We start from the raw sequence: 21,279 nt of genomic DNA, 5'->3' as shown, positions 1-21,279 counted from the left end.
CCGATGTCATCATCATTGCGCTCGGCTGGCTCCTTCTCCAGACACTCTCTCACCACATCTCGGCCAAGCAGAGTGTCTGAAGCATGCTCTAGGTCTTCATCTTCCTCATACTCATCATCTGAATCCACAGGTGCCTCTGGGAGCCCAGACAGATCCATGTCACCAACTTCACTCTCTGTGGCCTAAAAGAGTTTAAAATGCACTTATAATTTTTCCACCATTGCTTTTACAGTTGGTTCAAATGACAGACCTTTTTACAATTAAGCCAAATAATATAAAATGTTGTTCATATTGCTCCCATGTTTCACTTTAGTTTTCACTTCATTCACAAAGGAAAAACTGCAGGACAATACAGGAAAAGAGTGGAGCTTGTGAAATATTGTAGAACAACATTCTGACAATGTAAAAAGTGTATTAATAAAATGAGTCTTTACATGGTAGATATCTGATAAGCTACTGCTTGCTGAATCACTGCCGATGCTGCATCCTGATTGGCTGGGTGGTACTGGCATCACTGGCGGATGTGGGTGATCCGTCAAGTGCATCTTGCCAAAATCTCCAGGAAGCTGTTTACACAAGACAGGATACAACAGGGACTGATCTTAGAAGGATTTAACTTAGATCAAATTACCAAGGCTGAGGTGAAGTACTACTGTTTTTTTTTCCATGTTCCATATCAATACATTATGCAAGCCAATATGATGAGAGAGGGGCAAATAGGATATGCATTAGAATTATAGGTATGTATAGAGACACATATATCAAAGCTTTTTTGAATTGTTTGAAACATTTTGAATTCAAAAACAAATATAAAATATAGCTGCAAGCAGTGATGATGGGCCCAAGCACTACGGTGCCATCGCCACCCGGTTTGATCTTTAATCACTCAGTGCATGCAGAAGATATGAGACACTTTCTATTTAAAAGTATTTAAAAGTTCACTGCATGCACTTTTCACAAAATCCAAAATGGCCGACTTCCTGTTGGCAGAGCAAAGTGTTAAGTGAAAGTCCGGGTCGATGACAACAATATGTGTACTGAGTTTCGTATATACAGTCATGTCCAGAAGTATTTGGACAATGACAGAGTTTTTGTGATTCTGCCTTTATACACTACCACAATGGATTTGAAATAAAACAATCAAGATGTGATCGAAGTGTAGACTTTCTGCATTACTTTAAGAGGTTCCACAAAAATATGGCATTTACCATTTAGGAATTACAGCCATTTTCAACAAAGTACCTCCATTTTCAGGGGCTCAAAGGTATTTGGACAAAGTGACATAATTGTAAATATAACCATAGTTTTAATACTTGGATGAAAATCCTTTGCAGTCAATGACAGCCTGAAGTCTGGAGCCCATGTTCTCAAAACTCAAATTATGAGTTTCCTCCCAGGAGATGCTTTGCCAGGCCTTCACTGCAGCCACCTTCAGCTGCTGCTTGTTTGTGGGTCTTTCTGCCTTCAGTCTTGTCTTCAGTATGTGAAAAGCATGCTCTATTGGGTTGAGATTAGGCGACTGACTTGGCCATTGTAGAATATTCCATTTCTTTGCCTTCAAAAAGTCTTGAGTTGCTTTCGCAGTATGTTTAGGGTCATTATCCACCTGCACTGTGAAGCGGCGTCCTATCAGTGTTGTAGCATTTGGCTGAATGGGAGCAGAGAGTATATCCCTATACACCTCAGAATTCATCTTGCTACTTCTGTCAGCAGTCACATCATCATCACCAGTGAGCCTGTTCCATTGGCAGCCATACATGCCCATGCCATAACACTGCCTCCACCATGTTTGACACATGATGTGGTATACTTTGAGCTGTTCCTTACTTTCTCCATTCTTTTCTCTTTTCTCTTCTCTTCTTCGTTAATCTTGTCCAAAGTTCATCAGTCCAAAGAATCTTATTCCAGAACATGGGAGGCTTTTTTAGATGTTTTCTGGCAAAGTCTAATCTGGCTTTCCTGTTCTTGAATGTTACCAGTGGTTTGCACCTTGTTGTAAACCCTCTGTATTTACATTCATGAAGGTATCTCTTGATTGTAGATTTTGACAATGATACACCTACCTTCTCCAGAGTATTCTTGACTTCTGTTAATGTTGTGAAGGGGTTTTTCTTCACCAAGGAAAGGATTCTACGATCATCCACTTGTCTTCCGTCGTCTTCCAGGCCTTTCGATGTTGTTGAGCTCACCCGATGAGCTCTGTTTCTTTTTAAGAATGTACCCAACTGTTGATTTGGACACACCTAAGGTTTTTGCTATCTCTCTTATAGATTTATGTTGGTTTTTCAGCCTAATGATGGCCTCCTTCATTTGCATCGAGATCTCCTTGGACTTCATGTTGGTAGCTCCAGTCAAACAGCTGCCAAATGCCAACTCAATACCTGATATCAACTCCAGACATTTTATCTGCTTCATTTGTCTTGAAGTAACAAGGGAATGGACCACACCTGGTCAGTTAACGTCTTGTCAATCAATTGTCCAAATACCTTTGAGCCCCTGAAAATGGAAGTACGTTGCTTAAAATAGCTGTAATTCCTAAATGGAAAATGCCATATTTTTGTGGAACCTCTTAAAATAAAGCAGAAAGTCTACACTTCGATTACATCTTGATTGTTTTATTTCAAATCCATTGTGGTGGTGTATAAAGGCAAAATCACAAAAACTCTGTCATTGTCTAAATACTTCTGGACCTGACTGTATATGTACACATATGTCAGATATATGCACCAAGTTTATGTACCATGTAAAAGAGGGTGCTGTAGAGCCCTCTCACCACACCCATGTGCTACCCTTTGCCCTTGCCTAATGGCTGATGACTCTGACGTGTGTGCCAAATTTCATGAGTTTTTAAGCATGTTAAGGGCCCCAAAAGCCCCCGAAACCATGGGGAAAAAATAATAAATAAATAAATAATAATCTTTAGGAAAACAATAGGGCCCTGTTCACTTTCACTTAAAATTTAGCATCTTCAATGTCTTGACATAACGTTGACCAAGTTTGGTGACCTGATCGCATGAATCCCCTAGGAGGAGTATTTAATAGTTCAGACCCTGCTATTTTCAAAAAATCCACATTAAATCCAAAATTACCTACTTCCTGTTGGGCGGAGCTAATGACTGTCATTAGGGACAATGGTGGTCTTCTTAAAGCATGTGGGGATCGCAGACAGTCTTAGGGAGAGATTAAAGATGTCTGTCAAAACCTCCTCTAGATGGCTGGCACATGCTTTGAGACATGGCCATGGTCGCCATCAGGACCTGATGCCTTGCGTGGGTTGACTGTCCTGAAGGATCTGATCACATCAGGCACAGGGATGGTTAGTGAGCAGCTGTTGCAGTCTACCGGTATATTCACTGCAGGGAAGGCGTTGCATGCCTCAAACCGAGCAAAGAAGGTGTTTAGCTCATCAGGCAGTGATAATGCATCCCTGTGTCTTGGACTTGTAACCCGAAGGTGAACCTGAAGGTCGTGGGTTCGAGTCTCAGGTCCGGCAGGGATTGTAGGTGGGGAGAGTGAATGACCAGCGCTCTCTCCCACCCTCAATATCACGACTGCGGTGAGACCCTTGAGCAAGGCACCGAACCCCCAACTGCTCCCCAGGCGCCGCAGCAAAAAAGGCTGCCCACTGCGCCGGGTGTGTGTTCACTACTGTGTGTGTGCGCACTTGGATGGGTTAAATGCAGAGCACAAATTCTGAGTATGGGTCACCATACTTGGCTACACGTCACTTCACTCACTTAACTTCACTTCACTGTGGAGCTCCTGTGTTCAGACACAATGTAGAGGAGACTGTTACATTCTACTGCATACTGTACTTGGTATGCCTTAGAATGTAAGACATTTGGGTTTGAGATCAAAAGATGAATATTAGATGATAGATAAGAATTTCAGTTTTCATTTCCTGATATTTACATCTAGATGTGTTAAACAGCTTAGGCCATGGCAGCTTTTAGGTGAGCAAAAGTATTGGAACAAAAGTATTTAACTTCAAGACTAAAACTTGATATTTGATTTGCACATCCCTTACTTGGAATAACTGCAACCCACTGACATCACCAGACTGCTGTGTTATTTACATTTACAGCATTATCCACTACGAGTTTATACAACTGAGCAGTTTAGGACCTAGGGTTTAGGACCTTGCTCAGGGGCCCAGCAGTGGCAGCTTAGCAGTGCTAGGATTTGATCTCACAACCTTCCAATCAGAAGTCTAATGTCTTAAACCACTGCTATATTCTTATTAATTTATGATGCTTTTCCAGGATTGTACTACAGCTTCTTTCATCCATTGTCTGTTTTCTGGGGATTCTCCCATCAGTCTCTTCTTCAGGAGGTGAAATGCATGCAGGTTAACTTGGCCAGTCAAAAACCTTCCACATTTTTCCCCTGATGAAGTACTTTGTTGTGTTGGCAGTGTGTTTTAAATTATTGTCTTGCTGCATGATGAAGCTCTTCCCAATTAGATTGGATGTAATTTGGCAGACAGAATGTTTGTGTAGGCCTTTGAATTCATTCTGGTGCTACCATCATGAGTTACATCATCAATACAGATTAGTGAGCCAATTACAGAAGTAGCCATGCAAGCCCAAGCCATGACACTACCGATGAAATTCTATATTTTGGATCATGAACAGCTTTCCATCACTTTGGTAGAGATTAATCTTTGTTCTAAAACTTTTGTGGCTCATCTCTGTAGTTCTTTGTGAATTCCAATCTGGTTTTTCGATTCTTACTGCTAATGAGTGGTTTGAATCTTGTGGTATGGCCTCTATATATCTGCTCTTCAAGGCTTCTTCAACTGGTGGATTGTGATACCTGCAATCCTGCCCTGTGGAGGTTGTTGGTGATGTCACTGATTGTTGTTTTTGGGGTTTTATACACAGCTCTCACCATGTTCCTGTCATCAACCATTGTTTTCCTTGGACAACCTGTTCGATGTCTGGTTGCTAGTACAGCAGTAGTTTCTTTCTTTTTCAGGACATTCCAAATTGTTGTATTGGATATGCTCATTGTACATTGGCTGTTATTGATTATCCCTCTCTTCTCAGCTTCAAAATGGCTTGCTTTTGGCATAAACAGTTCTCAGGTCTTCATGTATGTTTATTCTTTTTAACAGCAAATGCAATCTTCGCAGGGGAAACCAAGGGCTCAGACCAAGAATAGATATTCAATGCTACTAACTGCTTAAACAGTCAATCTAACAGAGTACACCTGCGCAACAAGAAACACCTGTCAGTCACATGTTCCATTATTTTTGATCACTTGTATATGGGTGGGTTTAAACAAAAGCTGACATGTTCTAAGTTGTTTAACATATCTAGATTTACAATCGATATAAAAAGTCTACACACCCCTGTTCAGGTTTTTGCGAAGTAAAAGAATGACACTAAGATTAATCATGTTGGATCTTTTCCCACCTTTAATGTGCAATTACAAAGTACACAAATAAATCAAAAACAATCAGAAACTTTTTAGGGAAAAAAGAAAAATAAAAAACTTAAAATAACCTAGTTGTATAAGTGTGCACACCCCTAAACTAATACTGTGTTGAAGCACATTTTGATTTTATTACACCACTCAGACTTTTTGAGTAAGAGTCTATCAGCATGGCACATCTTGACTTGGCAATAATTTCCCATTCTTTCTTGCAAAAACATCAAGATCCATCAAATTGTGAGAGCATCTCCTGTGCACAGTCCACTTCAGGACACCCCACAGAATTTTAGCTGGATTCAGCTCTGGCTAGGCCATTCAAAAACTTTGATCTTCTTTTGGTTAAGCCATTCCTTTGTTCATTTGGATGTATGCATTGTGTCACTGTTGTACTGAAAGGTGAAATTCCTTTTTATCTTCAGCTTACTATAGAAGACACCTGAATGTTTTGCACTAAAATCAGCTATCACATGCAGAGAGTAATCAGTACTTGTCTGATATTCCTGCAGCTCCTTTAATGTTACCGTTGGTCTCTTGGCAGCCTCCCTGGTAAGTTTTTGTCTTGTCCTTTTGTAAATGGGGGGACATCCTGTTCTTGGTCATATCACTGTGGTGCTCCATCTTCTTCACTTGTTGATGATGGCCTTCACGGTGTCCCATTGTACATCAATTTTTTTTGTACCCTCCTCCTGATTGATTCCTTTCAGTGATATGCTGTACAGGCTTTGTAAGCTCTTTGCAGACCATGGCTTCAGCATCAGATGAAACCATGATGTCAAGAAAATCCTATAGCTGGTATTTATTATCATAATCAAGAAAATCAGAATAATTTCATTGATGACAGCTGTATGATAATTACTTCTGAACAAGAGATTGAATGTGATTGGTTCATTCTGAACATAGCCACATCCCCAATTATAAAAGAGTGTGTATGCTTATGCAATTTTTCCTAAAATGTTTCTGATTGTTTTTCACTTAATTTTTATATGTTATAATTTCACATTGAGGGTGCTAAAAGTTCTGACAATTTATCTTGGTTTAATTTTTTTTTTCATCACAAAAACTTGCCATTTTAACAGAGGTTGTGTACACTTTTTATATCCATTGTATATATCAGGAAATGAATGCTGAAATTCAGATCTATAGTCGTATATTCATCTTTTGATATCTGAAAGGGGTTCAAATGTTTAAAAAACACTGAAAATATGTATTTTTTGTAAAACTGGAAATAAACAAAGTTTTCGGATTTTGAAAATTCTAAAACACAAAAAGGAAATGTGCAACATCTTGACTATTCGATATTCATTCAGAATTTCTAGGTCACTATTTAAATGCAGGTGTTAAATACTGATGTTAACCCCTTTGTACAAAAGGTCATTATATATATATATATATATATATATATATATATATATATATATATATATATAAACATATAAACACACACATACACACACAATGGACATTGTCACAAAGCAGCTTTACAGAAATCTGGGTATGGATTTATATTTAATTATCTAATGAGTAAACCAGAGGAGACAGTGGCAAGGAAAAACTTCCTCAGATGACATGAAGAAACTTTGACAGCAACCAGATTCAAAAGGGAACCCACCCTCTTTTGATACTGGATAGTGAGGTTATAAGTCATTACACTGTATACTACACACCGATCAGCCATAACATTAAAACCACTGACAGGTGAAGTGAATAACATCGTTTATCATGTTTATCATCATATGTGGGATATATTAGGCAGCAAGTGAACAGTCAATTCTCAAAGTTGATGTGTTTGAAGCAGGAAAAATGGGCAAGCTTAAAGATTCAGTGACTTTCAGAAGGGCCACATTGATGGCTAGACAACTGGGTCAGAGCATCTCCAAAAGGGCAGGGCTTGTGGGGTTTTCCCGGTATGCATGAACCAGCGACAGGGTCATGAGCGCCCAAAGCTCATTGATGTGTGGGGAGTGAAAGCTAGCCCGTCTGGTCCAATCCCACAGAAGAGCTACTGTAGCACAAATTGCTGAAAAAAGTTAATGCTGGGTATGAAAGGCATCTCAGCTTGCTGCGTATGGTACTAGCTGCACACTGGTCAGAGTGCCCATGCTGATCCCTGTCCACCTCCAAAAGCGCCTACAATGGGCAAATGAGCATCAGAACTGGACCATGGAGCAATGTAAGAAGGTGGCCTGGTCTGAGGAATCATGTTTTCTTTTACATTATGTGGACAGCCTGGTGTGTGCATCGCTTACCTGGGGAAGAGATGGCACCAGGATGCACTATGGTAAGAAGGCAAGCTGGAGGAGGCAATGTTCTGCTGGGAAAGCTTGGGTCCTGGCATTCATGTGGATGTTACTTTGACATATACCACCTACCCAAACATTGTTGCAGAACATTGTTCAGAAATGGTTTGAGGAACATGACAAAGATTTCAAGGTGTTGATTTAGCCTCCAAATTCCCCAGATCTCAATCTGATTGAGCATCTGTGGAACGTGCTGGATAAACAAGTCCGATTCATGGAGGCCCACCTCGCAACTTACAGGACTTAAAGGATCTGCTGTTAACGTTTTGGTGCCAGATACCCCAGCACACCTTCAGAAGTCTTGTGGAGTCCATGCCTTGATGGGTCAGAGCTGTTTTGGTGACACGAGGGGAACCTACACAATATTAGGAAGGTGGTTTTAATGTTATGGCTGATCAGTGTAAATTCAAACAGTACTGAGTGTGCTGAAAGGATCCTCAGTATAAAAATTAGTGTAATTTTTTTTATTTCAATTAAGTTGTTAAGCTTTAAGTCTGTAGTATCTAAGTAAAGTTAACAACTTCACTAATAATGAGTGAGACCTGAGTGTAGAGTGTTTTGAGTGTACTGAGAGTTAGTGGATAGGAACAGTTGGGGCCCATCCTCACCACCTGCTGTTGGCCAGTCAGAAAACTGGAGATCCTGTTGCATAAAAATTAAATTAGGCCCAATTCTCTGAGCTTAATGCCCAGTTTTGAGGCAACTATGTTATTAAACACTGAACTGTAATCTACAAATAGCATTCTCACATAGGTATGCCTCTGCTCAAAATGACTGAGGTCAATATGTAGTGCGGTGGAAATTGCCTCTTCAGTAGATCTATTTTGGCTGTAGGCGAATTGAAGTGGCAAGTTAAGAAAAGATAAAATGTCAGTGAGCACACCAGCTAAATTGCCCTGCGCATGCTCGGAGGACTCGTGCAGGGATTCCATCTGTGCCAATTGCTTTGAGGGTGTTTACTCGCATGAAGAGCCAACGCACCTCCCACTCTAAGACTGACAGTGTGTTGTCTGCATCCGTAGTGGATGTTCTCACAGAGGGATCGGTGTTACTCATCTCAAAACAAGCAGAGAAAGCATTTAGCTCATCCAGGAGAGAGGTGCTGCAAATCACAGTGCAGCTGGCTTTGGTTTTAAGATCTGTTATGGTCTGCAGTCCTTGCCACAAGCTCTGTGCATTACCAGTGTTTATCTGAGCTTCCGCTCTGTTTCTATATGCATGCTTGGCTGTTTTAATGGTCTTGCAGAGCATGTACCTGGTTTTTTTTTATTCATCTCTGTTCCTGGTAGTTTGAGCACTTTTGGCTGCCTGGACTCTGAGGCTAATCCACAGTTTCTGATTGGGATTATACTGTTTTGGTTGGAACAGCATCCTCCACAGATTTCCTGATATTGCCTAAAACAGAACCTGTGTATTCATCTACGTTGTTTGTGGTGGAGCGAAACATTCCCCAGTCCACATGATCAAAACAGTCTTGAAGCATTTAGCCTGACTGGTCTGACCAGCACAGAACACTAAGGGTGATAGGCCCTTCCTGTTTCAGTTTCTGCATATAGGCAGTGAGAAGTAGAATGGAGGAATGATCCGATTTGCCAAACAGGGGGTGGAGAAGGGCTTTGTCATGATAGTGCCAGCTGATGGGGGGATGTAAACAGTCAGTATAATAACTGATATAAACTCCCTCAGTAGCCAGTATGGTCGACATTTAACCAAGAGGTATTCCAGATCAGGAGAACAGAAAATCTTGAGAGTTTATACATGTCAGTGATCACACCAAAATTTGCCCTCTTTTGCTCTTACCAGAAAGATCTTTAATTCTGTCTGCTCAAAATAAATAAATAAATAAATAAATAAATAAATAAATAAAAAACAGCCTGCCAGCTCAATGGCTGTCTGGTACCTCTTCCAACAGCCAAGTCTCTGTTAAGCAAATCACGTTGCAGCCTTGCATTTCCTATTGAGAAAGAATCCATGCTCTTAAGTCACAAAGCTTGTTTTCCAGGGACTATACATTTGTCAGGATAATGACGGGGAGACGAGGGCAGTTGGTTCCTCTCCTGAGCCTCACTACGACACTGGCTCCCCTTCCTCTTCTCCGGCGGCGTCTACGTATTAAGATGCTTGGGGCAAAAGATGCTTGGGGTTTTTGCCAAATGTGGCACTGTGCATTATGACCAAACAACATCTCTACCTTGGGCTCATCAGTCCAAAGGATATTGTTCCAGAACTTTATTATTTGTTTATAGAACAAATGGACCACACAATAGTTTTTTAGGCCCTGATAAATAAAAACATGGATTTAAGGAGGGTGTTCTTTGATATGTTTGTTTTTATGTACAATAACACATAGTTAAGAGCTAAATTCATAAGTTCAAGAGATATTGAAAAAAAAAAAATTGATTCTTGTGAGAATGAACGTGTGGGTGTGTCTCCCCAGGGTGGTGGGGTGTGGATGTGCAGGGTGCGAGTTACTTAAAGCTGTGTCCCCCTCACTTGTAAATTGGCTGCAACGCCCCTGGATGTTAGGGATGTAACTATATTTTTTTAAAGAAAGCTTACCAAAAAGGGCATCTATTTGAGCCTAGATCCCATCAGGGGAAAAAGTTGCGCGAATGGAGCACTTTCCTGTTATGTGTGTTTGAGCATGAAGCTTTCAGCACAAAGAAAGATCATATTCGTGATCACAAACATGAATGAGTGGTAGTCCTTAAACTGTCTGTTCAAGGTCACAGTGGTTTAAATTCGGCCACCAGTTTATAATTATATGTTTATATTTTATTGTATATTATAGGTAATTGAACCAACCAAATTCTTTAGAAAATACTGCAAGTAAATACAAAAAAAATAAAAATAAAAATCCTAACAAAAGCAACAGGCTTAGACCGCTAATAACTGCGAGAAAGAAAAAAAAAGCACTGATCATGACATAAAACATTGAGGAAAAAAAGACATTTTACTGTATTCCTTATTTTACAAGATATGTTTGTTTTTAAGAGCAAAAACATGAATAATGCCCCCCAGAGGCCAAGGTGAGGGAGACTGTATCAAATATTAGGGGGTCTTTTGAGGGACTGTACTTTCAAATTTCATGTCAATAGTGCAGTGTTTAACCTGTCAAATACCTGCTGATAACTGAGTGGGTGATGGTAGCCATGTTTTTTAAGTAACCCGGGTTATTATTAAAGATCCACTTGCAGATTACCATAGAGATGCAGTATAGCAAGTTCCAGCTTGATTGGACAACAGTTTGACAGTTCTTCCGAAACATTTATCTGACCTTAGTGCCACCCCTGATATTTGACCACGCCCTAAACTTAGCATATGGCCTCCAAATCTTGTCCTGTATATATTATTCAAGCTTCAAATCCATGCATTCATGAGTTAGAGCTGTCTGAGTAAATGAGGCAGAGCCACAAACAGCTCTAACTCATGAATGCATGGATTTGAAGCTTGAATAACTGAATTGAATTGATTGACATGTGGCAAGCCATATTGTTTACAAATATCAACGTCTTTATGATAATTATTGAGGGTCACACTCTGCTGAGTAGTTTGACACCAAAATTGTAATGGTAGGACTAAAATCCTCAAAAGTTCTCAAAAGTAGGTTTTTCATATTATTAACTATATAAATTATAAATTAGCTAAAAATCGCAGTGGGTAGGCTTTTTGTTTGGGAGAACCCAATAAGTAGAAAAAACTATTTTCACTGTAGGAAGGTTTTAAAGATATGAGCCAAAATGTTTAACGCTTCACTATACCGTGTCCCCCTAAAAATGTAAGGCTTCTAAAGAGGGTAAAAGATGCCTCTCCTGACTCAGACTCAATTTTCTTGCATTGAAGTATAACCCAAGAGGCTCTTTCTAAATGTGTACTTAAAATGGAACATGTTATTAAAGAAGTGGTGAAGCTACAGAGCCAGGGGACTGATCATCATAAATTCATACAGCTTCTGCAAAACACTGATGCAGAACCTGATCTATCACTTTTACATTTATTGGCTTAGCCATGGTACTGAAACGGGTATGGGGCTTGAGAGAGGAAATTGGTTGCACAGGTGGGCAAAACAAAGAAATTCTCGGAGTTGTGTGATGAGAGATGGCTGTGTGATATTGCCTTCACTGCTGATATTTTGGGATAGGTGACTTATTTAAATTTGAAACTACAGGGAAAGGATGTGTTTGTGCATAAAATGTACAACTACATCAATGCGTTCAAGGCAAAAGCCAGCACTGTTAACCAAGCAGGGCGACAGGTCATTTGTTCACTTCCCCATACTGGCATCTGTTGAGGAGTCATCACAGAGTGCTATGAAATACAGGGACCTGGAGAACACATTACAGACTTTGCCAAGATCAAAAAAATGCTAGAACTTGTCATGCCCTCTTCTCTTATGACTAGGAAAAAGCACCACCAAACATGCAGCTGGAGCTTATTAATCTCCAGTGTGACACTGTGCTCAGGGTAAAGTTTGACACGGCCACTCCTGCTGGAGCTCTGTGCTTCAGAGTAGATTGGTGCTGTTTGGCTCCACTTATGTATGAGAGCAGACCTTCTAACTGATGACCTATAATAAATCCAAATACAGATCTTGACTGAATGATTCTTGCTTGTCTGCCATACTGTGGATCACATCTTAAAGTTAAAACTCTAATGATGCTCCTACTCAAGTTCTTTTCTAACACACTTACCACTGCTTGACTTTATAGCATACAGTTACAGAAGTGAAATAATTTATAATCACGCTATCCGGTGTTACCCAGATGAGGATGGGTTCTTGCTCATTAGGGATAAATTTAAATTTCATATCCAGATTTCTGTAAATTTTCTTTGTGACAATGTCCATTGTTAAGCACTTTACAAATAAACTTTGAATAAATCAGAGTGAGAAAATTAACATGATCACCAGGATCTGAGAATGTGCATGTAACAGTGAAAATATGTTTGTTAGTAAAATGCATCCAATATGACAAGAAAATACAGAATATCGGTCTATAAATGTTAACAATTGTTTCAGTTTTTGGATAGGCCTAATGGTAAAAATTCACACATACCAACTGTATTTGTTTTGATGTGAAAACAGAATGTCAGTCTGTAAATAGTTAGGATTTCGCAGTTGTTTCTGTTTTTTTTTTTTTTTTTTTTTTTTGACAAGCTCATGGTTCTTGATAAAAAAAATGTATGTCTGGCTTGAAATGTTAGAGACATGACATTGCATTCTATGGTCTGGGAATGGAAACAAGCTTTACTCATTGTGAGCAACCAGTCAATTAGTTTCTGTCTCTCAGCTAATGTTTGACAGAATAATACACTCAAGTACATGGCTCATTGAAGGTATGCAAAATATACCACAGTATATTGGCAAAAATAATCAGTAAAGTAGCAAAACAATAGCTCACTCAATTTTACTTACCCTTGTTTATTTCTCATTTATTTTTCATTGAAATTTATCAACTTGAAAACACAATTCTTAAGGCAGTTCTTGTGTTACGATCGCCAGCTGGAGTGCCCACGAACTCCACTAGAGGGCATTCCACCCCGGACTCTTGCCCTTGTCTTCTGGACTCCATTTCCCATGTTCCTTGCCCCTCATGTGATCTTACCATGTGCTACCCTTGTTTTTGTGTCATGTTCTGATTGGTTCCTTGGTTTCATGTGTCATGTTCTCATTGGTTGGTTTTGTCATGTGTTCTCCTTGTCCTGTATAAAGGTTGCTCACACACACTCCTAGGGGCTGATTATTGTATAGCCATTCCGGGTTTCCATGTGTTTTGACCCTTGGACTGTTTTCCTTGTTTTTCATTGTTTGCTGCCTGCCCTGACCATTGCCTGTGTTCTGGATCACTCTTTTGCCTCTGCCTTGGATTATACTGTTTGCTGGAGCTCGACCCTGCCTGTTTTGACCATGTGTGTAAATAAAGCCTTGCATTTGGTTCCCCAACTCCGCAGAGCTTGACCCATCATGGCCACCAGCAGGTCCTGTGATTACGGTCGCTACTCCTGTGTTTTCTGCACCTTCTTGTTCTGTGATCCCCAGTCCAGAGCTTCTTCCCAAGATGGCTACCTGCCCAGAGCCTCTTCCCGAGATGGCTGTTACACCAGAGCCTCCAGCTGTTATGGATGTCAAGCCTCAGTCTTCAGCCATCACAGATGCTACTCCAGTATTCCCGAGCATCGTGGATGTTGCGTTTGAAGACACCAAGGCATTCCAAGGGTGTTTGAGGCTGGTGTCCAGTCTGGCGGACCCACCGTTGATGTCAGTGCATGCAGCAGGCATTCCAAGAGCTTCAGCACTGGTCATCACAGAGACACTTCCCATATCCTCAGTGCTCCCTGTAATGGCGGTCGCCATCCTGTGTATTTGGGCTACATATTGCTCTGTTCCCGCTCCAGTCCGTAAATCTGTTCCTGTGCCTGCTCCAGTCCTCGAATCCGCTCCAGAGCCCACTCCATCTGACACACGGACACACGGACACACGGAATGGCTATACATAATCAGCCCCTAGGAGCGTGTGAGAGCAACCTTTATACAGGACAAGGAGAACACATGACAAAACCAACCAATGAGAACATGACACATGAATTCCTTGGTTTCATGTGTCATGTTCTCATTGGTTCTCATCCGTGTGTCCGTGTGTCCGTGTGTTTTGACCCTTGGACTGTTTTCCTTGTTTTTCATTGTTTGCTGCCTGCCCTGACCATTGCCTCTGCCTTGGATTATACTGTTTGCTGGTGCTCAACCCTGCCTGTTTTGACCGTGTGTGTAAATAAAGCCTTACATTTGGATCCCCAACTCCGTTGTCACGACCCCTACGTTACATCTTGAATGTGGGGCTCTTAAGTTACAGATATCTAGTATCATGAAACAGCCAGTTTGGAGTTTCATGTATGCCAATAAAAATATTTATTATTTAGCTGCATAATAACATCTGAAAATGCCAAATTACAGAAAAAAGGTGAAAAGAGAAGGTTTTGACATAAAAACTGAGAAAATCAAATTATTGCGTAGGTCCCCCTTGTACTGCTAAAGTAGCTCTGACCCATCAAGGAATGGACTCCATAAGACGTCTGAAGGTGTGCTATGGTATCCGGTACCGAGGCGTTAGCGGCAGATCCATTGAATCGTGTAAGTTGCGAGGTGGGGCCTCCATGGATCGGACTTGGCAGACTTTTGGACTCTGGGCTGTATATATGTGAGTGTGTGTGGATTCATCACCAGGAAAAATGAGAGATAGGAGTCTATGTTTGCTCTCAGCTGAGATAATCGTGTGTTTTATAGAGACTGTGGTCCCTTTAAATGGACTTCTCTGGACTGACCAATCAATCATTTACAAGCACCGAATTAAATAGATTAAAATCTGTAACATCAATTATGTTCTCTTACACAATCATTTTTTACATTCAAAGTACATCAAGATCCAAACATTCCTCCACAGAACTCAAGCAACGATGTTAACTGTAAAGTAATCAGATGTAATGGTTACATGTATGAGTGTTTGATTCATGATGCGGTCATTAGAAACAGTCATAAGAAAACACTTTAATCTTACAGATTTCAATAAGGAACAGAGAACTAGGTGCGGTATGTTCTGTATAAGGTGCCTGGCCCCTGCAGATTGCTGCTTGCAGCTATAGTTCTTCTTCTTCTTCCTATTAGGGGTCCAAGCACAAAGTGCTTGTAACTGCATTGTAATTTTTTTTTTTTTTTTCTTTCTATTATTATTATTATTATTATTATTATTATGGGTCCAAGCACAAATTGCTTGTAATCCTACTTATTCTATAATTCAGGTAGTCCCCACCCACTAATTTCCAGCATGACAGATTTTTTGTTAATTTGCATTATATGCAAAACCTTCTATTGCAAACTAGTCCTAGAATTTTTTTTTAACAGATCTTCACAAACCTGGTGCCAAACTATTCAGAAGAGTGTGAACCTCAGTAATTATCAAAAACATGTCGACATTGGTAAACAATATGTCCACCACACATCAATCAATTCTAATAAGGCAGAGCATAATTTACTCAAAGAGCTGCAACTCATGAATGAAACTTGAAAGTCATATACAGGACAAGACTCTAAGCTTATGTGTAAAGTTTGAGGTGTGGTCATGCATAGGGGCAGAGCCCAGGCCCGATAACTCTCTCAGGAAATGTACGTCAGATCGAGCTAAGGTTAGATATGGTGCCTCATTATGCTAATCTGCAATTGGAATTTTGATGATGACCTAATTACTTAAATAACATGGCCACCATAAGCCAATCAGTTTTCAGATGGCATTTGACAGGGTAAACATTGAGCTATCGTCATGAAACTTGAATTATAGGTTAGAGTATGTACTCACTACTACTAAATGCAATTTTGCACAAATAGGTCATTGGGGGGCACTGTTCATGTTTTTGCTTACAAAAAACAAGCATATCTCTTGGGAAATAACAGCCATAGTGAAATTTCTTGTTATTTCTGATTCCTTGAATCAACCCATATAAATTTGCCACTTGAATCATTAACCTCACCCAATACAATTTACAATAATTTGCATAATATGCTAAACCTACTTTTGCAAACTAGTGTCAGGATTTTTGTCAGATTGCCACATATTGGGTGTCAAAATGCTCAGGAGAGTGTGAACATTAATAATTATTAATAAATAAACAGTATTGCCTCCACATGCCAATCAACCCAAGTGGGCTAGAGCTGGTTTACTCAAACAGCTGTACTTCATGAATGCCTGCACGGAATTACACATAATTTAAAGGTATATATGGCAAAGAATTTTGAGGTGGTATGCAAAGTAGTTTGGAGCATGACCAGTGCAAAGGGATGAAGTTAAGTTGAAATAGTTATTTCTCAGAAAATCCGAAAATCCGATCATGCTGAAATTTAGCGTGCTGCATCAATGTGCTAATCTGTAAATGGATTTTTAATCACCACTGAATTACTTCAAAAACATGGCCGCCTTCAGCCACTCAGCAGGCATTTCACACAATTATTTGAGATAATGTCACAAAACTTCATAAGTAGGTTCATGTATGGTCATATTGGTCTATGTGCATTGGCAAGGACTGGCCACTAGGGGTGATGTTTGCTAAAACTGCTTGGACCCTGTAGTTAATTGCTTATGGCTACATATTTTATGATGCTCCTGCTGCTGATGATTATACTTCTTATGGGTGTCTATGGCAGCCCATAGAACACTTTGTACACTTTTTATGAATTTGGCAAATTTGGCACAATGATAGAGGACAGTCTCTGCTACGTTCACAGCAATTGGTGTACATCATTCAAGCCCTCTAGCACCACCAATAGGGCAAATTAATCATGCTTTTACATCAATAACTCAGCAACGGAATATTGTAGAAACACAATTCCACCTTCGTCTTTGGGTCAGGCCGAGTTCAAAGAACACCATGACGTCAGTATTCACCATACTGGATTTTCCTCCATTTTGATCATCATCAAATTTGATTCACAGCATTGTGAGACTACCCTGAAAAAAGCTTTTTCTTTTATTTTTGATATATGTGAGATGCCAAACAGGATGTGAGGGCATATCTCAGCAACAATGTGACATATTTTGACCAAACTTTGTAGATAACTGAATTATAAGGGGGTTCAAAAAGTTAAATTCACCTTTAAATTCAACTTGGCACTATAATTTGCAAATTCATAAAACTGCTCAACCCCAACCTCTTGTTTCTATTGATTCCCTTTAAGATTGAGTGTTACTTATCTAAGAAAATCTATGATTTCTCTAACAGGAAGTAAAAAACTACTGCTTCACTTTTTTTCCTACAAATTTTGTTAAATAACCATGAAATTCGTAAGAGAACATCAGGAGACCAACCCAAATCCAAAAGTTGTTGATTTTTGATATGATGAGCGGTTTGTCCATAATGTTGCCAAAGTTGCCAAACAGGAAGTGAGGGCATATGTCAGCAACAGTGTGACAGATTTTCACCAAAGTTTGTATATGAGTAAATGACCTTGTTGTAAGGGACTCCAAGAAGTTTTGTATAAATCTCCTTTAGGTGTTGCTATAATTCACAAATTATTAAAACTTCTCATAACTTTTGAATTCCTTAACCTGCAATCATGATTCTTCTTTCTCTTGATTTCTTGGAAGGTGCCGAGAATTTGAATTGAATCGAATTTGTAATGTGTCAAACAGGAAGTCAACCAAGTTCAATATTTTTTTGCTTTTTCTCTTGCAAATTTTGTCCAATCATCATGAAATTTGGGTTACAATATCATTATATCAAAAAAAAAAAAAAAAAAAAAGTTTATTTATTTATTTTTTACACCTGTGATTTTTCTTTTTTTCTTTTTTACATCTGTTAAGTTAAGAAACAAGATTTGATATCATGCAGAACTTGGAAGGGCTACTGAAAATAGGAAGTGAGGAGATATCTCAGCAACAGCTTGAACACTTTTTGCCCTCCAACTTATTATATCTCCTTCAGAGCAAGTGCAGATGGTCCCAGTGGCTTCTGGTCTTCCTCCATCGCTAAGGGGTGGGGACAGAAAGTGCCTGCCTGATTGCAGCTATATTTATTATTAAGGACCAAGCACAAAGGTGCACACTATAGTGATTGTATGTTTATTATTATTATTATTATTATTATTATTATTATTATTATTTAGGGGACAAAGCACCAAAGGTGCATAGGCACCCTTTAATGATAGTAGATTTTCTTCTTCTTCCTATGGGAATCTATGGTAGTCCATAGAACTCTTTTACACTTTTTATGAAATTTGGCACAGTGATAGAGGACAGTCTCAGGTACCCTCACAGCAAATTTGGTGTACATCACTCAAGCTCTCTAGTGCCACTAATTGGGCAAATTCGGATATATGCTTACAATGATAGCTCCCCAACAGAATGTTGTAGAAATGCGATTCTACTTTCATCTGATTATTTGTGTTAAGTGGAGTGGATATCATGATGTTAATTTTTGCCATAGTTGATTTTCAACCATTTTGATTTTTTTTTAAAAAACATTTTTTTTTCTCTTATTATCCTCCAAACTGTGTTCCATCATCAAATTTGAATAACAACATCATGAGACTATCTAAAAAAAAAAAAAGCTGTTTCTTTGATTTTTGATATATTGGATGGTTTGTCCATAACATGGAAATGAATTTGATGAATGATTTGATTATATCTGTGATGTTTCTTCCATAAGCAATTTGACGACTAAGTAGCCAAACAGGAAGTGACGGCATATCTCAGCAATGGTGTGATATATTCTGACCAAACATTGGAGAGAACTGAAAGACCTCATGCCAAGGGTCTCCAAGAAGGTTTGTCTATATTCACCTCTAGATAGCACTATAACAAATTTGTAAAATTGCTCATAACTTTTAAACCTCTCAACATTAAATCAAGATGCTTGTTCCATTTGATTCTCTTGAAGGTGTCGATGTGGTGAATGTAATGAATTTGTGATTTCTCAAACAGGTAGTTGGCCATTTTGAATTTTAAAGAAAACAGTTTTTTCACTTCTTCTCCTACAAAATTTCTTCTCCTATAAAATCATAACAAACTTTGGCATGCTGCATCATGAGGCCAGCCCAAAATGAAGTATCTCTGATTTAAAACATCATGTAAAACATCAACACCTTGAACAACCATGTTTCTTAAAACACCTCCTGAACAATTTTTGCAGTGTGGCAGGGCACATTATCCTGCTGAAAGAGGCCACTGCTATTAGGGAGCACTGTTGCAATGAAGGGGTGTACTTGGTCTGCAACAATGTTTACATAGGTGTTACATGTCAAAGTTACTTCCATATGAATGCCAGGACCCAAGGTTTTCCAGCAGAACATTGCTCAGAGCATCACACTGCCTTTGTCGGCTTACCTTCTTCCTTGTGCCATCTCTTCCCCAGGTAAGTGATGCACATGCACCCAACCACCCATATGATGTAAAAGAAAACATGATTCATTAGACCAGGGCACCTTCTTCCATTGCGCCATGGTGCATTTCTGATGCTCATGTGCCCATTGGAGGTGTTTTCAGCGGTGGACGGGGTCAGCATGGGCACCGGCACTCTGACTGGTCTGCAGCTACCCATCCCCAGAAAGCTGCAATGCACTGTGTGTTCTGACACCTTTCTATCATAGCCAGCATTAACTTTTTCAGCAATTTGTGCTACAGAAGCTCTTCTGGGGGATCGGATCACATGGGCTAGCCTTCACTCTCTGTACGCATCATTGAGCCTTGGGTGCCCATAACTCTGTTGCTGGTTCACCGGTTGTCCTTCCTTGGACCACTTTTGGTAGGTACTAACCATTGCAAACTGGAAACACCCCACAAGACCTGCCATTTTGGAGATACTCTGACCCAGTCGTCTAGCCATCACGATTTTGCCCTTGTCAAAGTTGTTAGATCCTTACGCTTGCCCATTTTTCCTGCTTCCAACACATCAGCTTCGAGAACTGACTGTTCACTTGCTGCCTAATATATCCCATCCCATGAGAGATGCCACTGTAACGAGATAATCAATGTTATTCACATCACCTTTCGATGGTTTTAATGTTATGGCTGATTGGTGCACATGACAGTTCATCCATTACACTCAAACAAATCTGATGGCGAAGTTGCCAAATGGGCATATCTCAGCAACCTTGAGATGTACTTTGACCAAACTTGGTAGGTCACTGAAGGACCTCATCCTAGGGTTCTCCAAGACGTTTTGTCTAAACGTACCTCTAGGTGGCACTATAAATTGTAAATTGGTTAAACTGCACATAACTTTTGAACAACTTGACAAGATTCTTGTTTGTACTGAATCCAGTACAAAGATTCAAGATTCTTGTTTGTACTGAATCCCTTGCTATCGAGGACACGTTGTCCATAAGGCACAAACTGATTTGACGGTGAAGCCGTAGAGCTGGAAGTAAAGGCATATATCAGCAATGTTGTTTTGTATTTGGACCAAATTCTGTAGATAACTGAAGGACCTCACCTTAAGGCCTTCCAAGATGCTTTGTCTAAATTCACCTCTAGGTGGCAATATAATTTACAAATCCATATAACAACATCAAATCAATATTCTTGTTTGTCTTGATGGCCTTGAAGTTGCAAAGTTTTACTGACTGTAACAAATTTGTGAGTTCTCAAACACGAAGTCAGCCACTTTGAATTTTAACAAACATTTTAACAGTTTTTTTCACTTCTTCTTCTACAAATTTTCTCCCATAACCATGTAATTTGGAAGAAAGAAGTGGGAGAACAACTTGTAAAAAACTTGTTACTATTATTATGATTATTATTATTATTACTATTATTATTATTACTACAACACACAAGGATAGAGGACAGCCTCAGCTACTTTCACAGCAATTTTGTTGTAGGTCTCTAGCACCATGAACAGGGCAAATTTGGATATAACTTTAAATTAAATAACTCTGCAACAGAATGTCGTACAAACACAATTCCACTTTCCTATGATTCTTTGGGTCAAACCAACAGACATCATGAATTTCCACCATATTGGATTTTCTGCCATTTTTAATTTTTTAAAAATTTTTCAAAACCAA

General features: G+C 39.5%; 1 protein-coding gene across 11 annotated transcripts in view; it reads right to left on the bottom strand.

Moving 5' to 3' along the window:
- rapgef6 (Rap guanine nucleotide exchange factor (GEF) 6) overlaps positions 1–21,279 on the bottom strand; it is a 127,985-nt gene that overhangs the window by 66,444 nt on the left and 40,262 nt on the right. For 9 of the 11 annotated variants that reach the window (XM_053240174.1, XM_026940964.3, XM_026940958.3 and 6 more), the window contains 2 exons: positions 435–566; positions 2–182 (listed from right to left, as the gene is read on the bottom strand). The exons of 1 other annotated variant lie outside the window; for it this stretch is intronic. In XM_053240174.1, the coding sequence (XP_053096149.1) occupies positions 2–182; positions 435–566 (313 nt within the window). Of the gene's footprint in view, position 1; positions 183–434; positions 567–13,146; positions 13,491–21,279 lie in introns of those variants that run through there. One more of the 11 variants, XM_053240171.1, reaches the window with a different exon arrangement.

This window comes from Pangasianodon hypophthalmus, chromosome 15 (genome assembly GCF_027358585.1).
Source record: "Pangasianodon hypophthalmus isolate fPanHyp1 chromosome 15, fPanHyp1.pri, whole genome shotgun sequence".
NCBI classification, from domain to species: Eukaryota; Metazoa; Chordata; class Actinopteri; order Siluriformes; family Pangasiidae; genus Pangasianodon; species Pangasianodon hypophthalmus.
Note: the sequence above shows the minus strand (reverse complement) of the source record. Positions and strands in the feature narration are given on the sequence as shown.